Source organism: Bufo gargarizans, chromosome 4 (genome assembly GCF_014858855.1).
Source record: "Bufo gargarizans isolate SCDJY-AF-19 chromosome 4, ASM1485885v1, whole genome shotgun sequence".
Classification (NCBI taxonomy): Eukaryota; Metazoa; Chordata; class Amphibia; order Anura; family Bufonidae; genus Bufo; species Bufo gargarizans.
Window position 1 is genome coordinate 29,827,091 of NC_058083.1, and position 27,576 is coordinate 29,854,666.

Consider the following 27,576-nt stretch of genomic DNA (forward strand, 5'->3'; position numbering starts at 1 on the left):
GCTTGCACACAGCTGCTCGGCTATGGAAACCCATGTATGAAGCTCCTGGCGAAGTACAGTTTTTGTGCTGATGTTAATTCCAGAGTAGGTTTGTATTGGGGACAGCAGCGACTTTTATGAAATATATGCCTCAGTACTCAGCGACTCCATTCTCCTACTTTACATGGTCTTCACTGCTGAGTGTTTTGTTCCACTTTGCAATTATATCACTTATTGTTGTAATATCTAGTGGGGAGGACATTTAGGGAACTGACTTGTGGCAGCAGTGGCCTCCGATTACAGGACCGCACTGAAGCTCTTTGGAGCCATTTCAAAAGTCATCTCTTTTATAGAGCAAATACAGAATCTTAACGGTCAATAGGTGCAAATATGCAAATGAGCTCAGCCCAACCTGATAACCGGCCCGCTGCTCTGTGCTGATGAGGGGTAAGAGCCCTGAAATAATGCTGTCTAGAGGACTGTCTTTGGTTTGTAATGGAGTGTTAGAGAGAGCCACTGTGGATACATTAACATAGATCTAGCAAGGAGAACCATACATTTCAGGTTTTTATTACTGGACATATTGAGGGACAATACAGTACAGATGTAGTAAAGTTAACACTCATGATTTATGAGACGTGTTATCTAAACTAAAGGATTTTACTATTTGTTTTTAGATGTTTTTCAGCAGTATACTGTAACAATGTTACTGGGCAGCAAATCCAACCAGGGCAACATCTGCATGGAGTTTGTATGTTCTCCCTGTGTATTGCCAGCGTGTGACTGACTCCCTTGTTCCACAACCTTCCCTGCACCTTCAGTCCACTGTATAAGAAAAGCATATTGCAAGTTTTTGTCCTTTTTTACCTGAGGGTAGCCATAGATCCCAGTTATCTCCGCTAGGGACAGACTGGAGGAAGACATCAGGTGTCCGATAAAAGCCACCACTTTGTTCTTCTCATCACAGCTGTAGTTGGGGACGGCTTCTTCTCGTCCTGACAGTATACTCAGTGCACTCTGTACAGCTTTATGTTCGAACACACAGGAGTCATAGATCTTGTATCCCAGAGTGATATTAGGTAAGAGGTCAGATCTTGTGTTTATTTCTTCTATGGCAAACATGAAGACCAGGAGATGTCTCATCAAATGAAGAGATGGTCTACAAGATGTATAAACATGATTACAGTATATTGACCATGTGTCTGTATACCAAAGACATGGATAATATTTTTTTTCCATTTCCATGCTCCATATTTCCACGTACAAAGTTGTAGCCATAGATCTATGCAAACAGCGAGGATACATTTAGAAACATCTCTTTCAGGAGCAGATAGACATTATTAAATTTAGAGGTACCTTGTTGCAGAAGAAATGCAACAATTACATAGTTACATACTTAACATGGTTGCAAAAGGACATAAATCCATCAAGTTCAACCAAGGGATAAGTGGGGAAGCACATTTTAGAAAAAGGTGAGTGAGTGAGCGAGTTTTTATAAGAATTAATGTCATTTACTTTTAAGAATGTATCCAAGTCCTTCATAAAACTGCCCACTGTTATGTTGTGACCACGTCTTGAGGTAGACTATTCCATAGATTCACAGTTTTTACAGTAAAGAAGCCTTGACCTCTCTGGAGAATGAACTTTTTCTTCTCCAGTCACAGGCAGTGCATTGTACATGGAACAGCTTTTCACCATATTTTTTGTATGGCCCATTTATATATTTGAATAGGTTAATAATGTCACCCCTTTACACATCTCTTTTCAAAACTAAATACATTTAATTATTTTAATCTTTCATAAGACCCTCCAGGACCCTCAACAATTTAGTCGTTCTCCTCTGTACTTTTTGCAGCTCCAGGGCATCTTTTCTATGGACTGGTGCCCAGAACTGAACTGCACATTTCGGGTGAGACCGCACCAATGCTTTGTAAAGTGGCAAAAGTGGTAATATTACATCCCTGTCACGCAAGTCTACGCCTCACTTAATACATGAAAATATCCTGATAGCCTTACAAGCAGCTGATTGACATTGTATGCTGTTATTTAATCTATGATCTACAAGTACAGTCGTGGCCAAAAGTTTTGAGAATGACACAAATATTAGTTTTCACAAAGTTTGCTGCTAAACTGCTTTTAGATCTTTGTTTCAGTTGTTTCTGTGATGTAGTGAAATATAATTACAAGCACTTCATACGTTTCAAAGGCTTTTATCGACAATTACATGACATTTATGCAAAGAGTCAGTATTTACAGTGTTGGCCCTTCTTTTTCAGGACCTCTGCAATTCGACTGGACATGCTCTCAATCAACTTCTGGGCCAATTCCTGACTGATAGCAACCCATTCTTTCATAATCACTTCTTGGAGTTTGTCAGAATTAGTGGGTTTTTGTTTGTCCACCCGCCTCTTGAGGATTGACCACAAGTTCTCAATGGGATTAAGATCTGGAGAGTTTCCAGGCCACTTAGTTATCACTTTTGCCTTATGGCACGGTGCTCCATCGTGCTGGAAAATGCATTGTTCTTCACCAAACTGTTGTTGGATTGTTGGAAAAAGTTGCTGTTGGAGGGTGTTTTGGTACCATTCTTTATTCATGGCTGTGTTTTTGGGCAAACGCAATGATGGCTGCACGCGTTTCTTTGCAGGTCACCATGGTTAACAATGGAAGAACAATGATTTCAAGCATCACCCTCCTTTTAACAGGTCAAGTCTGCCATTTTAACCCAATCAGCCTGACATAATGATCTCCAGCCTTGTGCTCGTCAACATTCTCACCCGAGTTAACAAGACGATTACTAAAATGATCTCAGCAGGTCCTTTAATGACAGCAATGAAATGCAGTGGAAAGTTTTTTGGAGGATTAAGTTAATTTTCATGGCAAAGAAGGACTATGCAATTCATGTGATCACTCTTCATAACATTCTGGAATATATGCAAATTGCTATTATAAAAACTTAAGCAGCAACTTTTCCCATTTCCAATACTTATGTAATTCTCAAAACTTTTGGCCACGACTGTACACCAAATCCTTTTGGAAAAGTGATTCTCCCAGTGTTACTTCCCCTAGGACATATGATGCATGTAGATTATTACTACCCAGATGCAGAACTTTACATTTATCCACATTGAACTTCATTTGCCAAGTTGATGTCAAAGTCAGCTTGTAGTTTTGTACATCTTCCTTAGACTACACAGTACTACATAGCTTGGTGTAATCTGCTAAAATAGAAATTGTGCTCATAATCCCATCCTTGATATCATTAATAAATAAATTAAATAATAGTGGACCCAGCACTGAACCTTGGGATACACCACTTATAACCCGGGACTTATAACTCTCTAGACACAAACTATACAGGGAGTGCAGAATTATTAGGCAAATGAGTATTTTGACCACATCATCCTCTTTATGCATGTTGTCTTACTCCAAGCTGTATAGGCTCGAAAGCCTACTACCAATTAAGCATATTAGGTGATGTGCATCTCTGTAATGAGAAGGGGTGTGGTCTAATGACATCAACACCCTATATCAGGTGTGCATAATTATTAGGCAACTTCCTTTCCTTTGGCAAAATGGGTCAAAAGAAGGACTTGACAGGCTCAGAAAAGTCAAAAATAGTGAGATATCTTGCAGAGGGATGCAGCACTCTTAAAATTGCAAAGCTTCTGAAGCGTGATCATCGAACAATCAAGCGTTTCATTCAAAATAGTCAACAGGGTCGCAAGAAGCGTGTGGAAAAACCAAGGCGCAAAATAACTGCCCATGAACTGAGAAAAGTCAAGCGTGCAGCTGCCAAGATGCCACTTGCCACCAGTTTGGCCATATTTCAGAGCTGCAACATCACTGGAGTGCCCAAAAGCACAAGGTGTGCAATACTCAGAGACATGGCCAAGGTAAGAAAGGCTGAAAGACGACCACCACTGAACAAGACACACAAGCTGAAACGTCAAGACTGGGCCAAGAAATATCTCAAGACTGATTTTTCTAAGGTTTTATGGACTGATGAAATGAGAGTGAGTCTTGATGGGCCAGATGGATGGGCCCGTGGCTGGATTGGTAAAGGGCAGAGAGCTCCAGTCCGACTCAGACGCCAGCAAGGTGGAGTACTGGTTTGGGCTGGTATCATCAAAGATGAGCTTGTGGGGCCTTTTCGGGTTGAGGATGGAGTCAAGCTCAACTCCCAGTCCTACTGCCAGTTTCTGGAAGACACCTTCTTCAAGCAGTGGTACAGGAAGAAGTCTGCATCCTTCAAGAAAAACATGATTTTTATGCAGGACAATGCTCCATCACACGCGTCCAAGTACTCCACAGCGTGGCTGGCAAGAAAGGGTATAAAAGAAGAAAATCTAATGACATGGCCTCCTTGTTCACCTGATCTGAACCCCATTGAGAACCTGTGGTCCATCATCAAATGTGAGATTTACAAGGAGGGAAAACAGTACACCTCTCTGAACAGTGTCTGGGAGGCTGTGGTTGCTGCTGCACGCAATGTTGATGGTGAGCAGATCAAAACACTGACAGAATCCATGGATGGCAGGCTTTTGAGTGTCCTTGCAAAGAAAGGTGGCTATATTGGTCACTGATTTGTTTTTGTTTTGTTTTTGAATGTCAGAAATGTATATTTGTGAATGTTGAGATGTAGGGATGAGCGAACTCGAACTGTATAGTTCGGGTTCGTACCGAATTTTGGGGTGTCCGTGACACGGACCCGAACCCGGACATTTTCGTAAAAGTCCGGGTTCGGGTTCGGTGTTCGTCGCTTTCTTCGCGCTTTTGTGACGCTTTCTTGGCGCTTTTTGAAAGGCTGCAAAGCAGCCAATCAACAAGCGTCATACTACTTGCCCCAAGAGGCCATCACAGCCATGCCTACTATTGGCATGGCTGTGATTGGCCAGAGCACCATGTGACCCAGCCTCTATTTAAGCTGGAGTCACATAGCGCCGCCCGTCACTCTGCTCTGATTAGCGTAGGGAGAGGTTGCGGCTGCGACAGTAGGGCGAGATTAGGCAGATTAACTCCTCCAAAGGACTTGATTAACTGATCGATCTGCAGCTGTGGATCATTGAGCTGCTGATCCTCAATTGCTCACTGTTTTTAGGCTGCACAGACCGTTTGTCAGTCACATTTTTCTGGGGTGATCGGCGGCCATTTTGTGTCTTGTGGTGCGCCAGCACAAGCTGCGACCAAGTGCATTTAACCCTCAATGGTGTGGTTGTTTTTTGGCTAAAGCCTACATCAGGGTGAAGCTGTCACACCAAGTGCATTTAACCAGCAATAGTCTGTTCATTTTTTGGCCATATACAAAATCAGGGGCAAGCTGCGCCTGTCACCAAGTGCATTTAACCCTCAATGGTGTGGTTGTTTTTTGGCTAAAGCCTACATCAGGGTGAAGCTGTCACACCAAGTGCATTTAACCAGCAATAGTCTGTTCATTTTTTGGCCATATACTAAATCAGGGGCAAGCTGCGCCTGTCACCAAGTGCATTTAACCCTCAATGGTGTGGTTGTTTTTTGGCTAAAGCCTACATCAGGGTGAAGCTGTCACACCAAGTGCATTTAACCAGCAATAGTCTGTTCATTTTTTGGCCATATACTAAATCAGGGGCAAGCTGCGCCTGTCACCAAGTGCATTTAACCCTCAATGGTGTGGTTGTTTTTTGGCTAAAGCCTACATCAGGGTGAAGCTGTCACACCAAGTGCATTTAACCAGCAATAGTCTGTTTATTTTTTGGCCATATCCCAGTCTAATTCTGTCACTAAATCCATACCGGTCACCCAGCGCCTAAATACTAGGCCTCAAATTTATATCCAGCTAAATCTGTCCCTAGTGCTGTAGCTGGGCGAGTTATTTAGTGTCCGTTCAAGCACATTTCTTGTTCTGGGTTGAAATACAATTCCCAATTTAGCAATTTCATAATTTAGTGGTTTCTGCTATATCAGAGCTATTTGAAATCTATCCCTAAAAGGGTATATAATATTCAAGGTGCACATTGGGTCATTCAGAATAACTTCACACACACCCGCTACTGTGTATTTCCAAGTCTAATTCTGTCACTAAACCCATACCTGTCACCCAGCGCCTAAATACTAGGCCTCAAATTTATATCCCGCTAAATCTGTCCCTAGTGCTGTAGCTGGGCGAGTTATTTAGTGTCCGTTCAAGCACATTTCTTGTTCTGGGTTGAAATACAATTCCCAATTTAGCAATTTCATAATTTAGTGGTTTCTGCTATATCAGAGCTATTTGAAATCTATCCCTAAAAGGGTATATAATATTCAAGGTGCACATTGGGTCATTCAGAATAACTTCACACACACCCGCTACTGTGTATTTCCAAGTCTAATTCTGTCACTAAACCCATACCTGTCACCCAGCGCCTAAATACTAGGCCTCAAATTTATATCCCGCTAAATCTGTCCCTAGTGCTGTAGCTGGGCGAGTTATTTAGTGTCCGTTCAAGCACATTTCTTGTTCTGGGTTGAAATACAATTCCCAATTTAGCAATTTCATAATTTAGTGGTTTCTGCTATATCAGAGCTATTTGAAATCTATCCCTAAAAGGGTATATAATATTCAAGGTGCACATTGGGTCATTCAGAATAACTTCACACACACCCGCTACTGTGTATTTCCAAGTCTAATTCTGTCACTAAACCCATACCTGTCACCCAGCGCCTAAATACTAGGCCTCAAATTTATATCCCGCTAAATCTGTCCCTAGTGCTGTAGCTGGGCGAGTTATTTAGTGTCCGTTCAAGCACATTTCTTGTTCTGGGTTGAAATACAATTCCCAATTTAGCAATTTCATAATTTAGTGGTTTCTGCTATATCAGAGCTATTTGAAATCTATCCCTAAAAGGGTATATAATATTCAAGGTGCACATTGGGTAATTCAGAATAACTTCACACACACCCGCTACTGTGTATTTCCAAGTCTAATTCTGTCACTAAACCCATACCTGTCACCCAGCGCCTAAATACTAGGCCTCAAATTTATATCCCGCTAAATCTGTCCCTAGTGCTGTAGCTGGGCGAGTTATTTAGTGTCCGTTCAAGCACATTTCTTGTTCTGGGTTGAAATACAATTCCCAATTTAGCAATTTCATAATTTAGTGGTTTCTGCTATATCAGAGCTATTTGAAATCTATCCCTAAAAGGGTATATAATATTCAAGGTGCACATTGGGTCATTCAGAATAACTTCACACACACCCGCTACTGTGTATTTCCAAGTCTAATTCTGTCACTAAACCCATACCTGTCACCCAGCGCCTAAATACTAGGCCTCAAATTTATATCCCGCTAAATCTGTCCCTAGTGCTGTAGCTGGGCGAGTTATTTAGTGTCCGTTCAAGCACATTTCTTGTTCTGGGTTGAAATACAATTCCCAATTTAGCAATTTCATAATTTAGTGGTTTCTGCTATATCAGAGCTATTTGAAATCTATCCCTAAAAGGGTATATAATATTCAAGGTGCACATTGGGTCATTCAGAATAACTTCACACACACCCGCTACTGTGTATTTCCAAGTCTAATTCTGTCACTAAACCCATACCTGTCACCCAGCGCCTAAATACTAGGCCTCAAATTTATATCCCGCTAAATCTGTCCCTAGTGCTGTAGCTGGGCGAGTTATTTAGTGTCCGTTCAAGCACATTTCTTGTTCTGGGTTGAAATACAATTCCCAATTTAGCAATTTCATAATTTAGTGGTTTCTGCTATATCAGAGCTATTTGAAATCTATCCCTAAAAGGGTATATAATATTCAAGGTGCACATTGGGTCATTCAGAATAACTTCACACACACCCGCTACTGTGTATTTCCAAGTCTAATTCTGTCACTAAACCCATACCTGTCACCCAGCGCCTAAATACTAGGCCTCAAATTTATATCCCGCTAAATCTGTCCCTAGTGCTGTAGCTGGGCGAGTTATTTAGTGTCCGTTCAAGCACATTTCTTGTTCTGGGTTGAAATACAATTCCCAATTTAGCAATTTCATAATTTAGTGGTTTCTGCTATATCAGAGCTATTTGAAATCTATCCCTAAAAGGGTATATAATATTCAAGGTGCACATTGGGTCATTCAGAATAACTTCACACACACCCGCTACTGTGTATTTCCAAGTCTAATTCTGGCACTAAACCCATACCTGTCACCCAGCGCCTAAATACTAGGCCTCAAATTTATATCCCGCTAAATCTGTCCCTAGTGCTGTAGCTGGGCGAGTTATTTAGTGTCCGTTCAAGCACATTTCTTGTTCTGGGTTGAAATACAATTCCCAATTTAGCAATTTCATAATTTAGTGGTTTCTGCTATATCAGAGCTATTTGAAATCTATCCCTAAAAGGGTATATAATATTCAAGGTGCACATAGGGTCATTCAGAATAACTTCACACACCCGCTACTGTGCATTTCCAAATCTAATTCTGTCACTAAACCCATACCTGTCACCCAGCGCCTAAATACTAGGCCTCAAATTTATATCCCGCTAAATCTCTCGTTACCGCTGTCCTGTTGTGGCTGGGAAAGTTATTTAGTGTCCGTCAAAGCACATTTTTTGTTCTGGGTTGAAATACAATTCCCAATTTAGCAATTTCATAATTTAGTCGTTTCTGCTATATCAGAGCTATTTGAAATCTATCCCTAAAAGGGTAGATCATATTGAAGGTGCACATAGGGTCATTCAGAATAACTTCACACACACGCTTCTGTGCATTTCCAAGTCTAATTCTGTCACTAAATCCATACCGGTCACCCAGCGCCTAAATACTAGGCCTCAAATTTATATCCCGCTGAATTTGAATACAATACATTGGGCCAAATAATATATTTGTTGTTGTGGTGAACCATAACAATGAGAAAAACATCTAGTAAGGGACGCGGACGTGGACATGGTCGTGGTGGTGTTAGTGGACCCTCTGGTGCTGGGAGAGGACGTGGCCGTTCTGCCACATCCACACGTCCTAGTGTACCAACTACCTCAGGTCCCAGTAGCCGCCAGAATTTACAGCGATATATGGTGGGGCCCAATGCCGTTCTAAGGATGGTAAGGCCTGAGCAGGTACAGGCATTAGTCAATTGGGTGGCCGACAGTGGATCCAGCACGTTCACATTATCTCCCACCCAGTCTTCTGCAGAAAGCGCACAGATGGCGCCTGAAAACCAACCCCATCAGTCTGTCACATCACCCCCATGCATACCAGGGAAACTGTCTCAGCCTCAAGTTATGCAGCAGTCTCTTATGCTGTTTGAAGACTCCGCTGGCAGGGTTTCCCAAGGGCATCCACCTAGCCCTTCCCCAGCGGTGAAAGACATAGAATGCACTGACGCACAACCACTTATGTTTCCTGATGATGAGGACATGGGAATACCACCTCAGCATGTCTCTGATGATGACGAAACACAGGTGCCAACTGCTGCGTCTTTCTGCAGTGTGCAGACTGAACAGGAGGTCAGGGATCAAGACTGGGTGGAAGACGATGCAGGGGACGATGAGGTCCTAGACCCCACATGGAATGAAGGTCGTGCCACTGACTTTCACAGTTCGGAGGAAGAGGCAGTGGTGAGACCGAGCCAACAGCGTAGCAAAAGAGGGAGCAGTGGGCAAAAGCAGAACACCCGCCGCCAAGAGACTCCGCCTGCTACTGACCGCCGCCATCTGGGACCGAGCACCCCAAAGGCAGCTTCAAGGAGTTCCCTGGCATGGCACTTCTTCAAACAATGTGCTGACGACAAGACCCGAGTGGTTTGCACGCTGTGCCATCAGAGCCTGAAGCGAGGCATTAACGTTCTGAACCTGAGCACAACCTGCATGACCAGGCACCTGCATGCAAAGCATGAACTGCAGTGGAGTAAACACCTTAAAACCAAGGAAGTCACTCAGGCTCCCCCTGCTACCTCTTCTGCTGCTGCCGCCTCGGCCTATTCTGCTGCTGCCGCCTCGGCCTCTTCCTCCGCCTCTGGAGGAACGTTGGCACCTGCCGCCCAGCAAACAGGGGATGTACCACCAACACCACCACCACCACCTCCGTCACCAAGCGTCTCAACCATGTCACACGCCAGCGTTCAGCTCTCCATCTCACAAACATTTGATAGAAAGCGTAAATTCCCACCTAGCCACCCTCGATCCCTGGCCCTGAATGCCAGCATTTCTAAACTACTGGCCTATGAAATGCTGTCATTTAGGCTGGTGGACACAGACAGCTTCAAACAGCTCATGTCGCTTGCTGTCCCACAGTATGTTGTTCCCAGCCGGCACTACTTCTCCAAGAGAGCCGTGCCTTCCCTGCACAACCAAGTATCCGATAAAATCAAGTGTGCACTGCGCAACGCCATCTGTGGCAAGGTCCACCTAACCACAGATACGTGGACCAGTAAGCACGGCCAGGGACGCTATATCTCCCTAACTGCACACTGGGTAAATGTAGTGGCAGCTGGGCCCCAGGCGGAGAGCTGTTTGGCGCACGTCCTTCCGCCGCCAAGGATCGCAGGGCAACATTCTTTGCCTCCTGTTGCCACCTCCTCCTTCTCGGCTTCCTCCTCCTCTTCTTCCACCTGCTCATCCAGTCAGCCACACACCTTCACCACCAACTTCAGCACAGCCCGGGGTAAACGTCAGCAGGCCATTCTGAAACTCATATGTTTGGGGGACAGGCCCCACACCGCACAGGAGTTGTGGCGGGGTATAGAACAACAGACCGACGAGTGGTTGCTGCCGGTGAGCCTCAAGCCCGGCCTGGTGGTGTGTGATAATGGGCGAAATCTCGTTGCAGCTCTGGGACTAGCCAATTTGACGCACATCCCTTGCTTGGCGCATGTGCTGAATTTGGTGGTGCAGAAGTTCATTCACAACTACCCCGACATGTCAGAGCTGCTGCATAAAGTGCGGGCCGTCTGTTCGCGCTTCCGGCGTTCACATCCTGCTGCTGCTCGCCTGTCTGCGCTACAGCGTAACTTCGGCCTTCCCGCTCACCGCCTCATATGCGACCACCTTGCACATGCTGGACAGACTGTGCGAGCAGCAGCAGGCCATAGTGGAGTTTCAGCTGCAGCACGCACGGGTCAGTCGCACTACAGAACAGCACCACTTCACCACCAATGACTGGGCCTCCATGCGAGACCTGTGTGCCCTGTTGCGCTGTTTCGAGTACTCCACCAACATGGCCAGTGGCGATGACACCGTTATCAGCGTTACAATACCACTTCTATGTCTCCTTGAGAAAACACTGAGGGCGATGATGGAAGAGGAGGTGGCCCAGGAGGAGGAGGAGGAGGAGGAAGAGGGGTCATTTTTAGCACTTTCAGGCCAGTCTCTTCGAAGTGACTCAGAGGGAGGTTTTTGGCAACAGCAGAGGCCAGGTACAAATGTGGCCAGCCAGGGCCCACTACTGGAGGACGAGGAGGACGAGGATGAGGAGGAGGTGGAGGAGGATGAGGATGAAGCATGGTCACAGCGGGGTGGCACCCAACGCAGCTCGGGTCCATCACTGGTGCGTGGCTGGGGGGAAAGGCAGGACGATGACGATACGCCTCCCACAGAGGACAGCTTGTCCTTATCCCTGGGCAGCCTGGCACACATGAGCGACTACATGCTGCAGTGCCTGCGCAACGACAGCAGAGTTGCCCACATTTTAACCTGTGCGGACTACTGGGTTGCCACCCTGCTGGATCCACGCTACAAAGACAATGTGCCCACCTTACTTCCTGCACTGGAGCGTGATAGGAAGATGCGCGAGTACAAGCGCACGTTGGTAGACGCGCTACTGAGAGCATTCCCAAATGTCACAGGGGAACAAGTGGAAGCCCAAGGCCAAGGCAGAGGAGGAGCAAGAGGTCGCCAAGGCAGCTGTGTCACGGCCAGCTCCTCTGAGGGCAGGGTTAGCATGGCAGAGATGTGGAAAACTTTTGTCAACACGCCACAGCTAACTGCACCACCACCTGATACGCAACGTGTTAGCAGGAGGCAACATTTCACTAACATGGTGGAACAGTACGTGTGCACACCCCTCCACGTACTGACTGATGGTTCGGCCCCATTCAACTTCTGGGTCTCTAAATTGTCCACGTGGCCAGAGCTAGCCTTTTATGCCTTGGAGGTGCTGGCCTGCCCGGCAGCCAGCGTTTTGTCTGAACGTGTATTCAGCACGGCAGGGGGCGTCATTACAGACAAACGCAGCCGCCTGTCTACAGCCAATGTGGACAAGCTGACGTTCATAAAAATGAACCAGGCATGGATCCCACAGGACCTGTCCGTCCCTTGTCCAGATTAGACATTAACTACCTCCCCATAACCATATATTATTGGACTCCAGGGCACTTCCTCATTCAATCCTATTTTTATTTTCATTTTACCATTATATTGCGATGCTACCCAAAGTTGAATGAACCTCTCCTCTGCCTGTGTGCTAGGCCTAAATATATGCCAATGGACTGTTGCAGTGGTGGCTGACATGAAGCCTGATTCTCTGCTATGACATGCAGACTAATTCTCTGCTGACATGAAGCCAGATTGTCTGTTACGGGACCTCTCTCCTCTGCCTGGGTGCTGGGCCTAAATTTATGACAATGGACTGTTGCAGTGGTGGCTGACGTGAAGCCTGATTCTCTGCTATGACATGCAGATTGATTCTCTGCTGTCATGAAGCCAGATTGTCTGTTACGGGACCTCTCTGCTCTGCCTGTGTGCTAGGCCTAAATATATGCCAATGGACTGTTGCAGTGGTGGGTGACGTGAAGCCTGATTCTCTGCTATGATATGAAGACTGATTCTCTGCTGACATGAAGCCAGATTGTCTGTTACGGGACCTTTCTCCTCTGCCTGGGTTCTGGGCCTAAATTTATGAAAATTGACTCTTACAGTGGTGGGTGACGTGAAGCCTGATTCTCTGCTATGATATGAAGACTGATTCTCTGCTGACATGAAGCCAGATTGTCTGTTACGGGACCTTTCTCCTCTGCCTGGGTTCTGGGCCTAAATTTATGAAAATTGACTCTTACAGTGGTGGGTGACGTGAAGCCTGATTCTCTGCTATGATATGAAGACTGATTCTCTGCTGACATGAAGCCAGATTGTCTGTTACGGGACCTTTCTCCTCTGCCTGGGTTCTGGGCCTAAATTTATGAAAATTGACTCTTACAGTGGTGGGTGACGTGAAGCCTGATTCTCTGCTATGATATGAAGACTGATTCTCTGCTGACATGAAGCCAGATTCTCTGTTACGGGACCTCTCTCCTCTGCCTGGGTGCTGGGCCTAAATTTATGACAATGGACTGTTGCAGTGGTGGCTGACGTGAAGCCTGATTCTCTGCTATGACATGCAGACTGATTCTCTGCTGACATGAAGCCAGATCCTCTGTTACGGGACCTCTCTCCTCTGCCTGTGTGTGTGCTGGGCCTAAATATATGCCAATGGACTGTTGCAGTGGTGGCTGACGTGAAGCCTCATTCTCTGCTATGACATGCAGACTAATTCTCTGCTGACATGAAGACAGATTCTCTGTTACGGGACCTCCCTCCTCTGCCTGGGTGCTGGGCCTAAATATATGCCAATGGACTGTTGCAGTGGTGGCTGACGTGAAGCCTCATTCTCTGCTATGACATGCAGACTGATTCTCTGCTGACATGAAGCCAGATCGTCTGTTACGGGACCTCTCTGCTCTGCCTGTGTGCTAGGCCTAAATATATGCCAATGGACTGTTGCAGTGGTGGCTGACGTGAAGCCTGATTCTCTGCTATGACATGCAGACTAATTCTCTGCTGACATGAAGCCAGATTGTCTGTTACGGGACCTCTCTCCTCTGCCTGGGTGCTGGGCCTAAATTTATGACAATGGACTGTTGCAGTGGTGGCTGACGTGAAGCCTGATTCTCTGCTATGACATGCAGACTGATTCTCTGCTGACATGAAGCCAGATCCTCTGTTACGGGACCTCTCTCCTCTGCCTGTGTGTGTGCTGGGCCTAAATATATGCCAATGGACTGTTGCAGTGGTGGCTGACGTGAAGCCTCATTCTCTGCTATGACATGCAGACTGATTCTCTGCTGACATGAAGCCAGATTCTCTGTTACGGGACCTCTCTCCTCTGCCTGTGTGTGTGCTGGGCCTAAATATATGCCAATGGACTGTTGCAGTGGTGGCTGACGTGAAGCCTCATTCTCTGCTATGACATGCAGACTAATTCTCTGCTGACATGAAGACAGATTCTCTGTTACGGGACCTCTCTCCTCTGCCTGTGTGTGTGCTGGGCCTAAATATATGCCAATGGACTGTTGCAGTGGTGGCTGACGTGAAGCCTAATTCTCTGCTATGACATGCAGACTAATTCTCTGCTGACATGAAGACAGATTGTCTGTTACGGGACCTCCCTCCTCTGCCTGGGTGCTGGGCCTAAATATATGCCAATGGACTGTTGCAGTGGTGGCTGACGTGAAGCCTCATTCTCTGCTATGACATGCAGACTAATTCTCTGCTGACATGAAGACAGATTCTCTGTTACGGGACCTCTCTCCTCTGCCTGGGTGCCGGGGCCTAAATATCTGAGAATGGACTGTTCCAGTGGTGGGTGACGGGAAGCCAGATTCTCTGCTATGGAACCTCTCTCCAATTGATTTTGGTTAATTTTTATTTATTTAATTTTTATTTTAATTCATTTCCCTATCCACATTTGTTTGCAGGGGATTTACCTACATGTTGCTGCCTTTTGCAGCCCTCTAGCTCTTTCCTGGGCTGTTTTACAGCCTTTTTAGTGCCGAAAAGTTCGGGTCCCCATTGACTTCAATGGGGTTCGGGTTCGGGACGAAGATTTCCGGCCGAACTTCTCGAACCCGAACATCCAGGTGTTCGCTCAACTCTATTGAGATGTTATATTGGTTTCACTGGTAAAAATAAATAATTGAAATGGGTATATATTTGTTTTTTGTTAAGTTGCCTAATAATTATGTACAGTAATAGTCACCTGCACACACAGATATCCCCCTAAAATAGCTAAAACTAAAAACTACTTCCAAAAATATTCAGCTTTGATATTAATGAGTTTTTTGGATTCATTGAGAACATGGTGGTTGTTCAATAATAAAATTAATCCTCAAAAATACAACTTGCCTAATAATTCTGCACTCCCTGTACTTTCTAAGCTTATAGACCTTATTGTACCTATTAAACATCTACGAGAGACATGTCTTTGCAAAATACAGAAACACTACATGCACAGCTGCCCTTCTGTCCAGGCTTTTACTCACCTCCTCATAATCACAAATCAGGTTAGTGTGACAACTTCTCTCCTTTTTAAACCCATGCTGGTTATCACTAACGATATTATTTATAGTCACATACACCTGGATATAGTCCTTAACACAGTTTACCCACAATAGAAGTTTAACTGGTCTATAATCACCTGTGGGGGGCCTAGAGCTGTTTGGCAACACATTTGCCTTGTTCCAGTCATATGGCACTATATCAGTCCCTAGAGAATGTCTAAAAGTTATGACAGTGACACGGCAGTAACTGAACCGAATTCTGTAAGAACTCTTTGGTGTAATCCATTTGGACCTGGAGCCAACCTAATAGTAATGTTAGTTAACTTAGCTAAGAAAAATAAAATGTGTCGGCAGATAAGAACCATTTGGCCCATCTAGTCTGCCCAATATACTGAATACTATGGATAGCCCCTGGCCCTATCTTAAATGAAGGATGGCCTTATGCCTATCCCATGCATGCTTCAACTCCTTCACTGTATTTGCAGCTACCACTTCTGCAGGAAGGCTATTCCATGCATCCACTACTTTCTCAGTAAGGCCTCATGCATACGACCATTTTTTTTTAAGGTCCGCAAAAACGGGGTCCGTAGGTCCGTGATCCGTGACCGTTTTTCCGTCCGTGGGTCTTCCTTGTTTTTTGGAGGATCCACGGACATGAAAAATGAAAAAAGAATCTAAGTCAAGTTTGCCATTGAAATGATAGGAAAAAACGGACACGGATCACGGACACGGATCACGGAAACGGATGACAATCTTGTGTGCATCCGTGATTTTTCACGGACCCATTGACTTGAATGGGTCCGTGAACCGTTGGCCGTGAAAAAAATAGGACAGGTCATATTTTTTTCACGGCCAGGAAACACGGATCACGGCCTCGGCTGCAAAACGGTTCATTTTCCGATTTTTCCACGGACCCATTGAAAGTCAATGGGTCCGCGAAAAAAAACGGAAAACGGCACAACGGCCACGGATGCACACAACGGTCGTGTGCATGAGGCCTTAAGTAATACTTCCTGATATTACTTTTAAATAGGATTGAGAGAACCCAAACTGTAAATTTCGGGTTCGTACTGAACTTTAGGATTTTTGGACCCCAGACCCAAATCCGAACATTTCAGTCAAAGTTTGGGTTCAGGTTCGGTGTTCGGCGATTTCTTCGCGCTTTTTGAAAGGCTGCAGAGCATTTAACTGTGTGACCGTAGAAGTTAACATAGACATGCCTACTATTGGCATGGCTGTGATTGCCCAGTGCAGCATGTGACCCAGCCTCTATATAATCTGGAGTCACGTAGCGCTGCACGTCACTCTGCTCTTACTAGTGTAGGGAGAGGATGCGGCTGGTGTGAGGGAGAGAATAGGACAGAATCTTTAATCAGAACTCCAATTGAACTCTGCGATCTACATAGATTTAGTTGTGTGGGTGCAGTGCACAATCTTTTTACCCTGCCCTGAGCCCAGTGACAGAGAAAAATAACTTTATCCGTCTGTTAGTTAGGTGGGCGGCGGCGGCCATTTTATGCAAGCTCAGTGCACCAGCACAGCATCTGTGCTTTTGTGACATTCAAATCCAAGCTTGAAATACTGCAATAATAATCTGTCATAATAATAGTCAGTGTGCAATTTAAGCTAGAAATACAGCTATAATTTTCTGGGTTTTATAAAACACCCTTTTTGGGCAAAATACACCATTTTACAGCCCTTGTTGCAAAATTTTGGGCAAAAAAGGTAATTTTGCAGCCTTTGCTGCATAGGTCATTGTGAGATACACCCTTTAGATACTGTGGTTCTATTCTGCTATTAATAAGACACCCCATTTGGGCAAAAATCTTTAAATGCAGCATAGTCTGCATCTGTATGTGTGAGATACACCCTTTACATACTGTGGTTCTATTCTGCTATTAATAAAATACCCATTTAGGGCAATATCCTAAATGTGAGAAATATGAGGTGAGCGTTAAATAAGGGACGTGGCCCTGGTCGTGGAGCTGCTGGTGGAGTTTCTGTTGCAGGGAAAGGACATGGTCGATCTGTTTCAGCTACACGCATAAGTGAAACCCCTTTCTCAGGTGCGAATAGGCGACAGAACCTGCTGCGGTATTTGGTCGGGCCTAATGCGGCTCTACAAATGGTGAGGCCTGAACAAGTACAGACAATAGTAGATTGGGTTGCTGACAGTGCCTCCAGTTAATTCACATTGTCTCCCACCCAGTCTCCCGCTGAAAGATCAGAGTTGGCACCTGAAGCCGATGTCCATCAGTCTTTCACCTCACCCCCTTGCAAATCAGCCATGCAGTCTAAGCCCCAAGTCATGCAACAGTCTCTTCTGCTTTTTGATGACTCTGTTAGCAGGGTTTCACCTAGCCCTGGAAGTGGAAGAGATGCACAGATGCCCAACCATTTATCTTTCAAGATGATTACATGGGATGACCATCGCAGCACGTCTCGGATGATGACGAAACACAGGTGCCAACTGCTGGGGTTTTCAAAAGTGTGCAGACTGAGGCCTCATGCATACGACAGTTTTTTTTTAAGGTCCGCAAAAACGGGTGTCCGTAGGTCCGTGATCCGTGACCGTTTTTTCATCCGTGGGTCTTCCTTGTTTTTTGGAGGATCCACGGACATGAAAAATGAAAAAAATGAAAAAAGAATCTAAGTCAAGTTTGCCATTGAAATGATAGGAAAAAACTGACACGGATCACGGAAACGGATGACAATCTTGTGTGCATCCGTGATTTTTCACGGACCCATTGACTTGAATGGGTCCGTGAACCGTTGGCCGTGAAAAAAATAGGACAGGTCATATTTTTTTCACAGCCAGGAAACACGGATCACGGCCTCGGCTGCAAAACGGTGCATTTTCCGATTTTTCCACGGACCCATTGAAAGTCAATGGGTCCGCGAAAAAAAACGGAAAACGGCACAACGGCCACGGATGCACACAACGGTCGTGTGCATGAGGCCTGACAAGGAGGGCAGGGGTGAAGACTGGGTGGAAGATGATGTGGAGGACGATGAGGTCCTCGACCCCACATGGAATCAAGGTCATGCGAGTGACCTGTGTAGTTCGGATGTAGAGGTGGTGGTCGCACAGAGCCACCAGCACAGCAGAAGAGGGAGCAGGGTGCAAAAGCGGAGTGGCCATCCCCTAGACAGTACACCTGCTACTGCCCACCGCAGCAAGGGACCGAGCACACCCAAGCCAGCTCTAAGGAGTTCCCTGGCATGCCAGTTCTTCAGACAATTTGCTGACGACAAGACACGAGTGGTTTGCACACTGTGCAATCAGAGCCTGAAGCAAAGAATAAACGTTCTCAACCTGAGCACAACTTGCATGACCAGGCATCTAAGTGCAAAGCACTAGCTGCAATGGAGTAGACACCTCAAAAACCAAGAAAGGTCTCTGGCTCCTCCTGCTTCCTCTTCTGCTGCAGTCTCGGCTTCTTTATCCACCTCTGGAGTGACAGTGCCATCTGCCACCCCGCAAACAGAGGATCTTTCAGCAACACCACCATCTGAGTCACCAAGCATCTCCACAATGTCCCACGGAAGCGTTCAGCTCTCCATCTCCCAAACACTGGAGAGGAAGAGGAAGTACCCCCCTACCCACTGGCGATCCCTGGCCCTGAATGCCAGCATTTCAAAATTACTGTCCTTTGAAATGCTGTCATTCCGTCTGGTGGAGAAGGAGAGTTTTAAAAGCCTTATGGCGGTGGCTGTCCCACATTACGTCATGCTCAGCCGCCACTACTTTTCCAGGCGAGCCATCCCTTCCCTGCACAACCAAGTAGGGGACAAAATCAGGTGTGCACTGCGCAACGCCATCTGTGGCAAGGTGCACCTCACTACGGATATGTGGACCATAAGGATGGTCAGGGACGTTATATTTCCATAACAGCACACTGGGTAAATGCAGTGGCAGCTGAGCCTAAGGCGGATAGCAGTTTGGCGCATGTCCTTCCACCACTGAGGATTGCAGGGCGCTTCAGTTTGCCTCCTGTTGCTTCCTCCTCCTACTTCCTCATCCTCTACCGGCTCCTCATCCGGTCAGCGTAACACCTTCACCACCAACTTCAGCACAGACAGGGGTAAACGACAGCAGGCAGTTTTAAAACTTATCTGTTTGGGGGATAAACCCCACATCGCGTAGAAGCTGTGGACGGGCCTTGAACAACAGACCGACGAGTGGTTGCTGCCGGTGAGCCTCAAGCTCGGCCTGGTGGTGTGCGATAATGGGCAAAATCTCATAGCAGCTCTGGGACTAGCCGGTTTGACGCACATCCCTTGCCTGGAGCATTTGCTGAATTTGGTGGTGCAGAGGTTCCTTAAAAATTACCCTGATATGTCAGAGCTGCTGCATAAAGTGCCGTCTGTGCGAGCTTTTGTCGTTCTCACCCTGCTGCTGCTCGCCTGTCAACGCTGCAGCGTAATTTCGGGCTTCCCGCTCACCGCCTCATATGCGAGGTGTCCACAAGGTGGAACTCCACCTTGCACATGCTGGACAGACTGTGCGAGCAGCAGCAGGCGATAGTGGAGATTCAGCTGCAGCACGCACGGGTGAGTCGCTCTGTGGAACAGCACCACTTCACCACCAATGACTGGGCCTTTACATGCTAGACCTGTGTTCCTTGTTGCGTTGTTTCAAGTACTCCACCAACATGGCCAGTGCCGATAACGCCGTTCTCATCGTTACTATCCCACTTCTATGCCTCCTTGAATAAATGCTGCTGGCGATGATGGAAGAGGATGTGGCACAGGAGAAGGAGGAGGAAGAGGGATCATTTCATATGGTTTCCGGCCAGTTATTCACAAGTGGCTCCGAGGGTGGGTTCCTGCACCCACAAATGCCAGGTACACAATTGTCCTGCCAGGGCACAGTTCTGGACGATAAGGAGGTGCAGGATGAGGAGATAGAGGAGGAGGAACCTTGTTCACAGCAGGGTGGCACCCAGACCAGCTCATGGCCTTCACTGGTGCGTGGCTGGGAGGATACAGAGGACACAAATGATACACCTCCCACAGAGGACAGCTTTGAATTGCCTCTGGGCAGCCTGGCACACATGAGCGATTACATGCTGCAGTGTCTCCACAACGACCGCCGAGTAGCCCACATTCTAACTTTTGCTGATTACTGGGTGGCCACGCTACTGGATGCCCGTTATAAGGACAACGTACCGTCCTTAATTCCCTCACTGGAGCGTGATCGGAAGATGCGCGAGTACAAGCGCACGCTGGTAGACGCGCTGCTGGTGGCATTCCCACCTGACAGCGGGGGCACAGTGGAAGCACAAGGCGAAGGCAGAGGAGGAGGAAGAGGTCGCCAATGCAGCTGGGGCACCGCCAGCACCTCAGAAGGCAGGGTTAGCATGGTCAAAATGTGGAAAGCTTTGTAAGCACGCCACAACAACCAGCACCACCAGCTGATATGGAACGTCTTAGCAGGAGGCAACATTTCACCAAAATGGTGGAGCAGTATGTGTGCACACGCCTACGCGTACTGAATGACGGGTCTGCCCCCTTCAACTTCTGGGTCTCCAAATTGGGCACATGGCCTGAGCTTGCCCTTTATGTCTTGGAGGTGGTAGCCTGCCCTGCAGCCAGTGTATTGTCTGAAGATGTGTTTAGCACGGCAGGGGGCGTTATCACAGACAAGCGCAGCCACCTGTCCACAGCTAATGTGGAGAAGCTCACGTTCATTAAAATGAACCAGGCATGGATCCCACAGGACTTGTCCGTACCTTGTGCAGAATAGACATGTATACCAGCGTTAAGCAGCCATTGTTATACTGCAGCGCAATTGCTCATTCTTGTATTGTAAATATATTACACTCTTTTGGGTGTACCCTAATAAAAAAAAAATTTAAACCAAAAACCAGTGTTGGCTACCTCGTCCTCCTCCACTGCCGCTTCCACCTACACTACTACATCCACCACCTTCTCAAAATCCTACTCCATATGGACCGCCTCCTCATAAATCAAGTTATTTTTTTTATTTGTACGTATTTTATTTTATGTCATTTCACTATACCACTGCTATACATTTTAGACAGGTAACAAAAAATCACTAATTTGTCTGTTACATTTTCGGGTGACATTATTCCACAATGTTTGGCTGTGATATACCTCTACTCTACCTAGTAGACAGGTTAATAAATTTCACTGATTTTTCTGTTACATTCTTGGGTTGACATTTTACAATTTTTTACGTGAATAAACCTCTGCTCTGCATAGGTGACAGGGACCAAAATTTTTGAAATAATCTGCTCCCTTGGTGGGTGACATTAACCCATTTCTGGTGATGAAAAACACCTACTCTGCATAGGTGACAGGGACTTAAATTTTAAAAATTCATCTTTAATTGGCCATTTCCTTTGATCCTTCTGCTTTAATCATTTGTCCCCCATTTACGCTTCCGCCCATTGCAGCCATCGATCTTCCTTGGATGAGGTCTCCCTTTCTCACGCTCCCTCTCTGGCGTCTCCCTCTCTCTATTCGCCGATAACCGTGATCAACATGGTAGGCTCAGAAAAAAACATCGAAAGTTGATAGAGAAGATATCCAAATAGATGGTGGACGTCACAGGGACGTGCGATCAGGCAGAAGTTATCTAGAGTCAACAAAGCAGCAGCAGGGCCTCTCCTGGCTAACGTTTCCAAATCCAAAATACCCCTGTGACATTCCCTATCATTTTTTATTATTCATTCCAATAACAGGGCATCTTAAGAGTCCTGTATTGTTATTTATCGTCACTACCACCTCCCCGAGTCGGGAGAGGTTAATTGCCGTGCGCCCCCTCCTTAACTTGGAAGCTTATGCTTTAATAACTTTTCCCATATTTCCGCTAAATCAAATTTAATTGCAGCCATTGACCTCCTGCGTGGAACCCTGATTCGCCGTTAACCGTGATCAACATGGTAGGCACAGAAAAGAACATCGAAAGTTGATAGAGAAGATATCCAAATGGATGGTGGACATCACATGGACTTGCGATCAGGCAGAAGTTATCTAGAATGATACTAAAAATGGGATAAGCGAGCACTCACACTATGGCGTCAGATAGTTAATTTATTAATATGAGTATATATATATATATATATATATTAATTAGATGATTAAAATATATGAAAAATAAATTTGAATAATGGCAGCATACGTATTGACAACAGCAGCATTAATAAATAGCAGCAATCCAATGTCACAATAATAGCAGCAATAGTGGGTCACCAAAATGTTCCCAATACAAATCGATATAGATCAAATGGAATGGTGAGTATACCAAATAGGATGATATAAGTAATACAATACTTGTATATATTGGTGTATATAGTCATAAAGATAACAATTGCGTCTTGGTGTTCCAATTCGCTAAGTATAACTTGGGATATAAGCCAGTAAATATAGTTACTCTTACCTCCTTCTGTATATTTCAGAGTGGGCTACTATCAGATTGTCCCAGGAGGGGTGCGATGTGAGTGGAGCGGAAAGTGCCGCGGCATCTTGCTTCACGTGTCTTCCACTGGCAGCATCCAAGTATCGCGATGATTCAGGTGAGACTTCCACTTTCTCTTTGTTAACGTAGTCCCAATGAGAATAGGTAGCAAAGATCTGAACAATTGGAATCAATGTTCAAATTTTGTAGACTTAAGATTGCATGGTCATGCTTTTTGAGTTGTTTGTAGCGGAGGTATTACAAAGATGTCCAATATGAATCTACAAGACGCGTTTCGGGTTGATTCCACATCACTTCCTCAGTGGTCATACTTGGAACTTTGAACCTCCTTCTTTTATATCCTTCTAGATCCTCCCTAAGGTTTGGTAACTGGATTAGTATCCAGAATTGGCTTGCATCAAAATGGATGCTGTGATTTTGATGCGATATTGTTGCGGTTTTTCATTTGTATATGTGTTTTTTTGTATAATAGATACATCATGCTGCGGTAAATAACTGTATGTAATAAAAATTCGATTTGACATCCAGAACTATATAAATTTATAACATTTCCCTAAAAATAGATATACAACCTTTTATTATATAAAATATCTCTAAAATAAAAGTAAAAATAAAAATATTAGAAGGTCTGTATCAGACTAACCATTATAATTTATGGAAAAATATAGATTTCAATATTAATGAATAGCGTCTGCTCAAAGATGTATTTTATCTCATCCTGTTGTGAGGTATTGAATAATGAAATCATACAATAGACCCTGCGTCTATATGTCATATTAGAAGCCAAAATTATCTTGCATCCGCAGGAGAAATGCTAGCACAGGCTTCCAGTATCTGTAGTTTCAGGTGCTGCACATCTCATATGTTCACAGCATATGCAGCACCTGAAACTATGGATACTGGAAGCCTGTGCTAGCATTTCTCCTGCGGTGTTGCTATCAGTGTGTGAAGAGTGGGAGAAGAGGGTTGCATTGACAATCCAACACAATGGTCAGCACATTGAGCACATTTTGTAAGTGGTCAGAAACTTGTAAATAACTCATGAAAGAATAAAGTTACGTTAAAACCAAGCACACCATTGTTTTTTTTGTGAAATTACCAATAAGTCTGATGTGTCACATGACCCTTTTCCTATTGAAAAAACAAAAGTTGGATTCAAAATGGCCGACTTCAAAATGGCCGCCATAGTCACCACCTATCTTGAAAAGTTTCCCCCCTCACATATACTAATGTGCCACAAACAGGAAGTTAATATCACCAACCATTCCCATTTTATTAAGGTGTATCCATATAAATGGCCCACCCTGTAGAACAGGCTATTCTATACATGATTTAATCATCAGACTGAGACATCTACAGTAGCAAATCACACTCATATATGGACATTACAACAATATGACATATAGACGCAGGTTATAATGCACAATTTTATGATTTTTTAAATCGAATATTTCACAATAGGATGAGATAGAGTACACTTTTGATTAGACATTCCATCCATTCTTACTGGCTTCTATCTTTTTCCATCAATTTAATGGGTAACCACTCATGGACCTTGCAAGATTTTATAATTATTTTATATAAAATAAAGGTTGTACATCTACTTTTAGGACAATGCTATAAATTAATATAGTTCTGCATGTCATATTGAATTTCGATTCCATACAGTTATTTATCGTAGCATGATATATTCATTATATAAAAAACGCATATTCAAATAACCGCAACAATATCGCATCAAAATCACAGCATCCATGTGGATTCAAGATAATTTTGGATTATAATATGACATATAGACACAGGGTCTATTGTATGATTTCATTATTCAATACCTCACCACAGGATGAGATAAAATACATCTTTGAGCAGACGCTATACATTAATATTGAAATCTATCTTTTTCCATAAATTGTAATGGTTAGTCTGATACAGACTTTTATTTTAGAGATATTTTATATAATAAAAGGTTGTATATCTATTTTTAGGGAAATGTTATAAATTTATATAGTTCTGGATGTCAGATCGAATTTTTATTACATACAGTTATTTACCACAGCATGATGTATCTATTATACAAAAAAACACATATACAAATGAAAAACCGCAACAATATCGCATCAAAATCACAGCATCCATTTTGATGCAAGCCAATTCTGGATACTAATCCAGTTACCAAACCTTAGGGAGGATCTAGAAGGATATAAAAGAAGGAGGTTTTAAAGTTCCAAGTATGATCACTGAGGAAGGGATGTGGAATCATCCCGAAACGCGTCTGGTAGATTCATATTGGACATCTTTGTAATACCTCCGCTACAAACAACTCAAAAAGCATGGCCATGCAATCTTAAGTCTACAAAATTTGAACATTGATTCCAATTGTTCAGATCTTTGCTACCTATTATCATTGGGACTACGTTAACAAAGAGAAAGCGGAAGTCTCACCTGAATCATCGCGATACTTGGATGCTGCTAGTGGAAGACACGTGAAGCAAGACGCCACGGCACTTTCCGCTCCACTCGCATCGCACGCCTCCTGGGACAATCTGATATTAGCCCACTCTGAAATATACAGAAGGAGGTAAGAGCAACTATATTTACTGGCTTATATCCCAAGTTATACTTAGCGAATTGGAACACCAAGACACAATTGTTATCTTTATGACTATATACACCAATATATACAAGTGATACGTGCAGTGAGACGCTATAGGCCCTCCGCACCTATTGCAATATTTACCTCTTGGGACAAGTTGGCAGCAGCTCAATCCGGAATATACAGAAGGAGGCAAGACAAATTACATGTATTGGTTTACAATCCAAAGTCAACAATTAAGATCTATATAGTGAGTTGGAACGCCAATACGCATTTGCCATCTTTGTGACTATATATATATATATCAATACAAACTATCAATGCATTGGATATTATTAAATATCAATTTTATTTTTGGAGTTTCTTTTACACCAATCACGTGTGACCAGGATTATTGTGGATATTTATTATCAAGATAACTACACACTCATTTCTGGAATTCTGTTGGAGACTTTTATATACTTTGTATATTTATATTTTGTACCTTATTTTTTATTGACCACCATTTATTTTTTTTTTACAATTTTTCATTATTTTTTCACTTGTATTACTTATATTATCCTATTTGGTATACTCACCAATCCATTTGATCTATATCGATTTGTATTGGGAACATTTTGGTGACCCACTATTGCTGCTATTATTGTGACATCGGATTGCTGCTATTTATTAATGCTGCTGTTGTCAATACGTATGCTGCCATTATTCTAATTTATTTTTCATATATTTTAATCATCTAATTAATATATATATATATATACTCATATTAATAAATTAACTATCTGACGCCATAGTGTGAGTGCTCGCTTATCTCATTTTTAGTATCATTCATTTGTTGATTGAGGTAGGGTGTCCTCAATTTTAGCCAGTAGCACCTCACCATAATCAATTGGAAGTGAACCACTCCTACAATTACTGTTCAGAAGTTATCTACAGTCAACAAAGCGGCAGCAGAGCCTCTCCTGTCTAACGTTTCTTAATCCAAAATACTGCAGTGAAATTCCCTGTAATTTTTAATGAATCATTCAAATAACAGGGCATCTTAAGAGTCCTGTATTGTTATTTATCGTCACTACCTCTCCGAGTCGGGAGTGGGTAATTGCAGCGCGCCCCCTCCTTTCCTTCAATTCTTCCATTTTAATAGCTTCTCCCATATTTCCGCTCAATCAAAATAAAATTTCATCCTTTGATCTCCCCTGGATTTGGTCTCTCTTTCTCGCCCTCCCACTCCGGGGTGGAACCCTGATTCGCCGCTAACCGTGATCAACATGGTAGGTGCAGAAAAGAACATCAAAAGTTGATAGAGCAGATATCCAATTGGATCGTGAATATCACAGGGACGTGCGACATGGTGGGGCAGTACGTTTGATGGTTCTCCCCCTGCAACTTCTTGGTCTCCAAATTGGGTACATGGCCTGAGCTTTCCCTTTACGCCTTGGAGGTGCGGGCCTGCCCTGCAGCCAGTGTATTGTCTGAAAGTGTGTTTAGCACGACTGGAGGGGGTTATCACAGGTTATATTTCCCAATGTTTTGGGGTGTACCCTTTAAAAAATAAAAATAAATTTAAAACAAAAAAGCCGTGTAGGCTACCTCCTCCACCGCCGCTTCCACATACACCGCCACATCCACCGCCTCCTCAACCTCCTACTCCATATGGATCTCGTCCTCCTAGATCAAGATTTTTTTTATTTTTTTTACGTATTTTATGTTATAGTCATTTTCCTATCCACATTTGTTTGCAAAGCATTTGCCATTCTCTTAACCACATTTTGATGCCATTTGCAGCCCTCTAGCCCTTCCCATGACATTTTTACAGCCAGTTTAGTGCTCAAAAGTTCAGGTCCCCATTGACTTCAACGGGGTTACGGGTGAAGTTCGGGTCCCGAACTCGAACTTTTTTGTAAAGTTCAGCCGAACACGTCGAACCCGAACATCCAGGTGTCCGCTCAACTCTACTTTTAAACCTTTGCCCCTCTAATTTTGAACTATGTCCTCTTGTAGCAGTTTTTCTTCTTTTAAATATTCTCTCCTCTTTTACCTTGTTGATTCCCTTTATGTATTTAAAAGTTTCTATCATATCCCCTCTGTCTCGTCTTTCTTCCAAGCTATACATGTTAAGGTCCTTTAATCTTTCCTGGTAAGTTTTATCCTGCAATCCATGTACCAGTTTAGTAGCTCTTCTCTGAACTCTCTCCAAGGTATCAATATCCTTCTAGAGATATGGTATGGTCTCCAGTACTGAGCACAATACTCCAAATGAGGTCTCACTAGTGCTCTGTAGAGCGGCATGAGCGC

General features: G+C 44.3%; 1 protein-coding gene across 1 annotated transcript in view; it reads right to left on the minus strand.

Moving 5' to 3' along the window:
• Positions 1-25,139, minus strand: part of LOC122935149 (vomeronasal type-2 receptor 26-like) — a 77,482-nt gene extending 52,343 nt beyond the window's left edge. Inside the window, exons 1-3 of the mRNA XM_044290913.1 lie at positions 25,131-25,139; positions 22,650-22,843; positions 847-1,138 (exon numbers count right to left, since the gene is read on the minus strand). Coding sequence (XP_044146848.1) covers positions 847-1,138; positions 22,650-22,843; positions 25,131-25,139 — 495 coding nt within the window. The remainder of the gene's footprint in view (positions 1-846; positions 1,139-22,649; positions 22,844-25,130) is intronic.
• Positions 25,140-27,576: the final 2,437 nt, after the last annotated feature.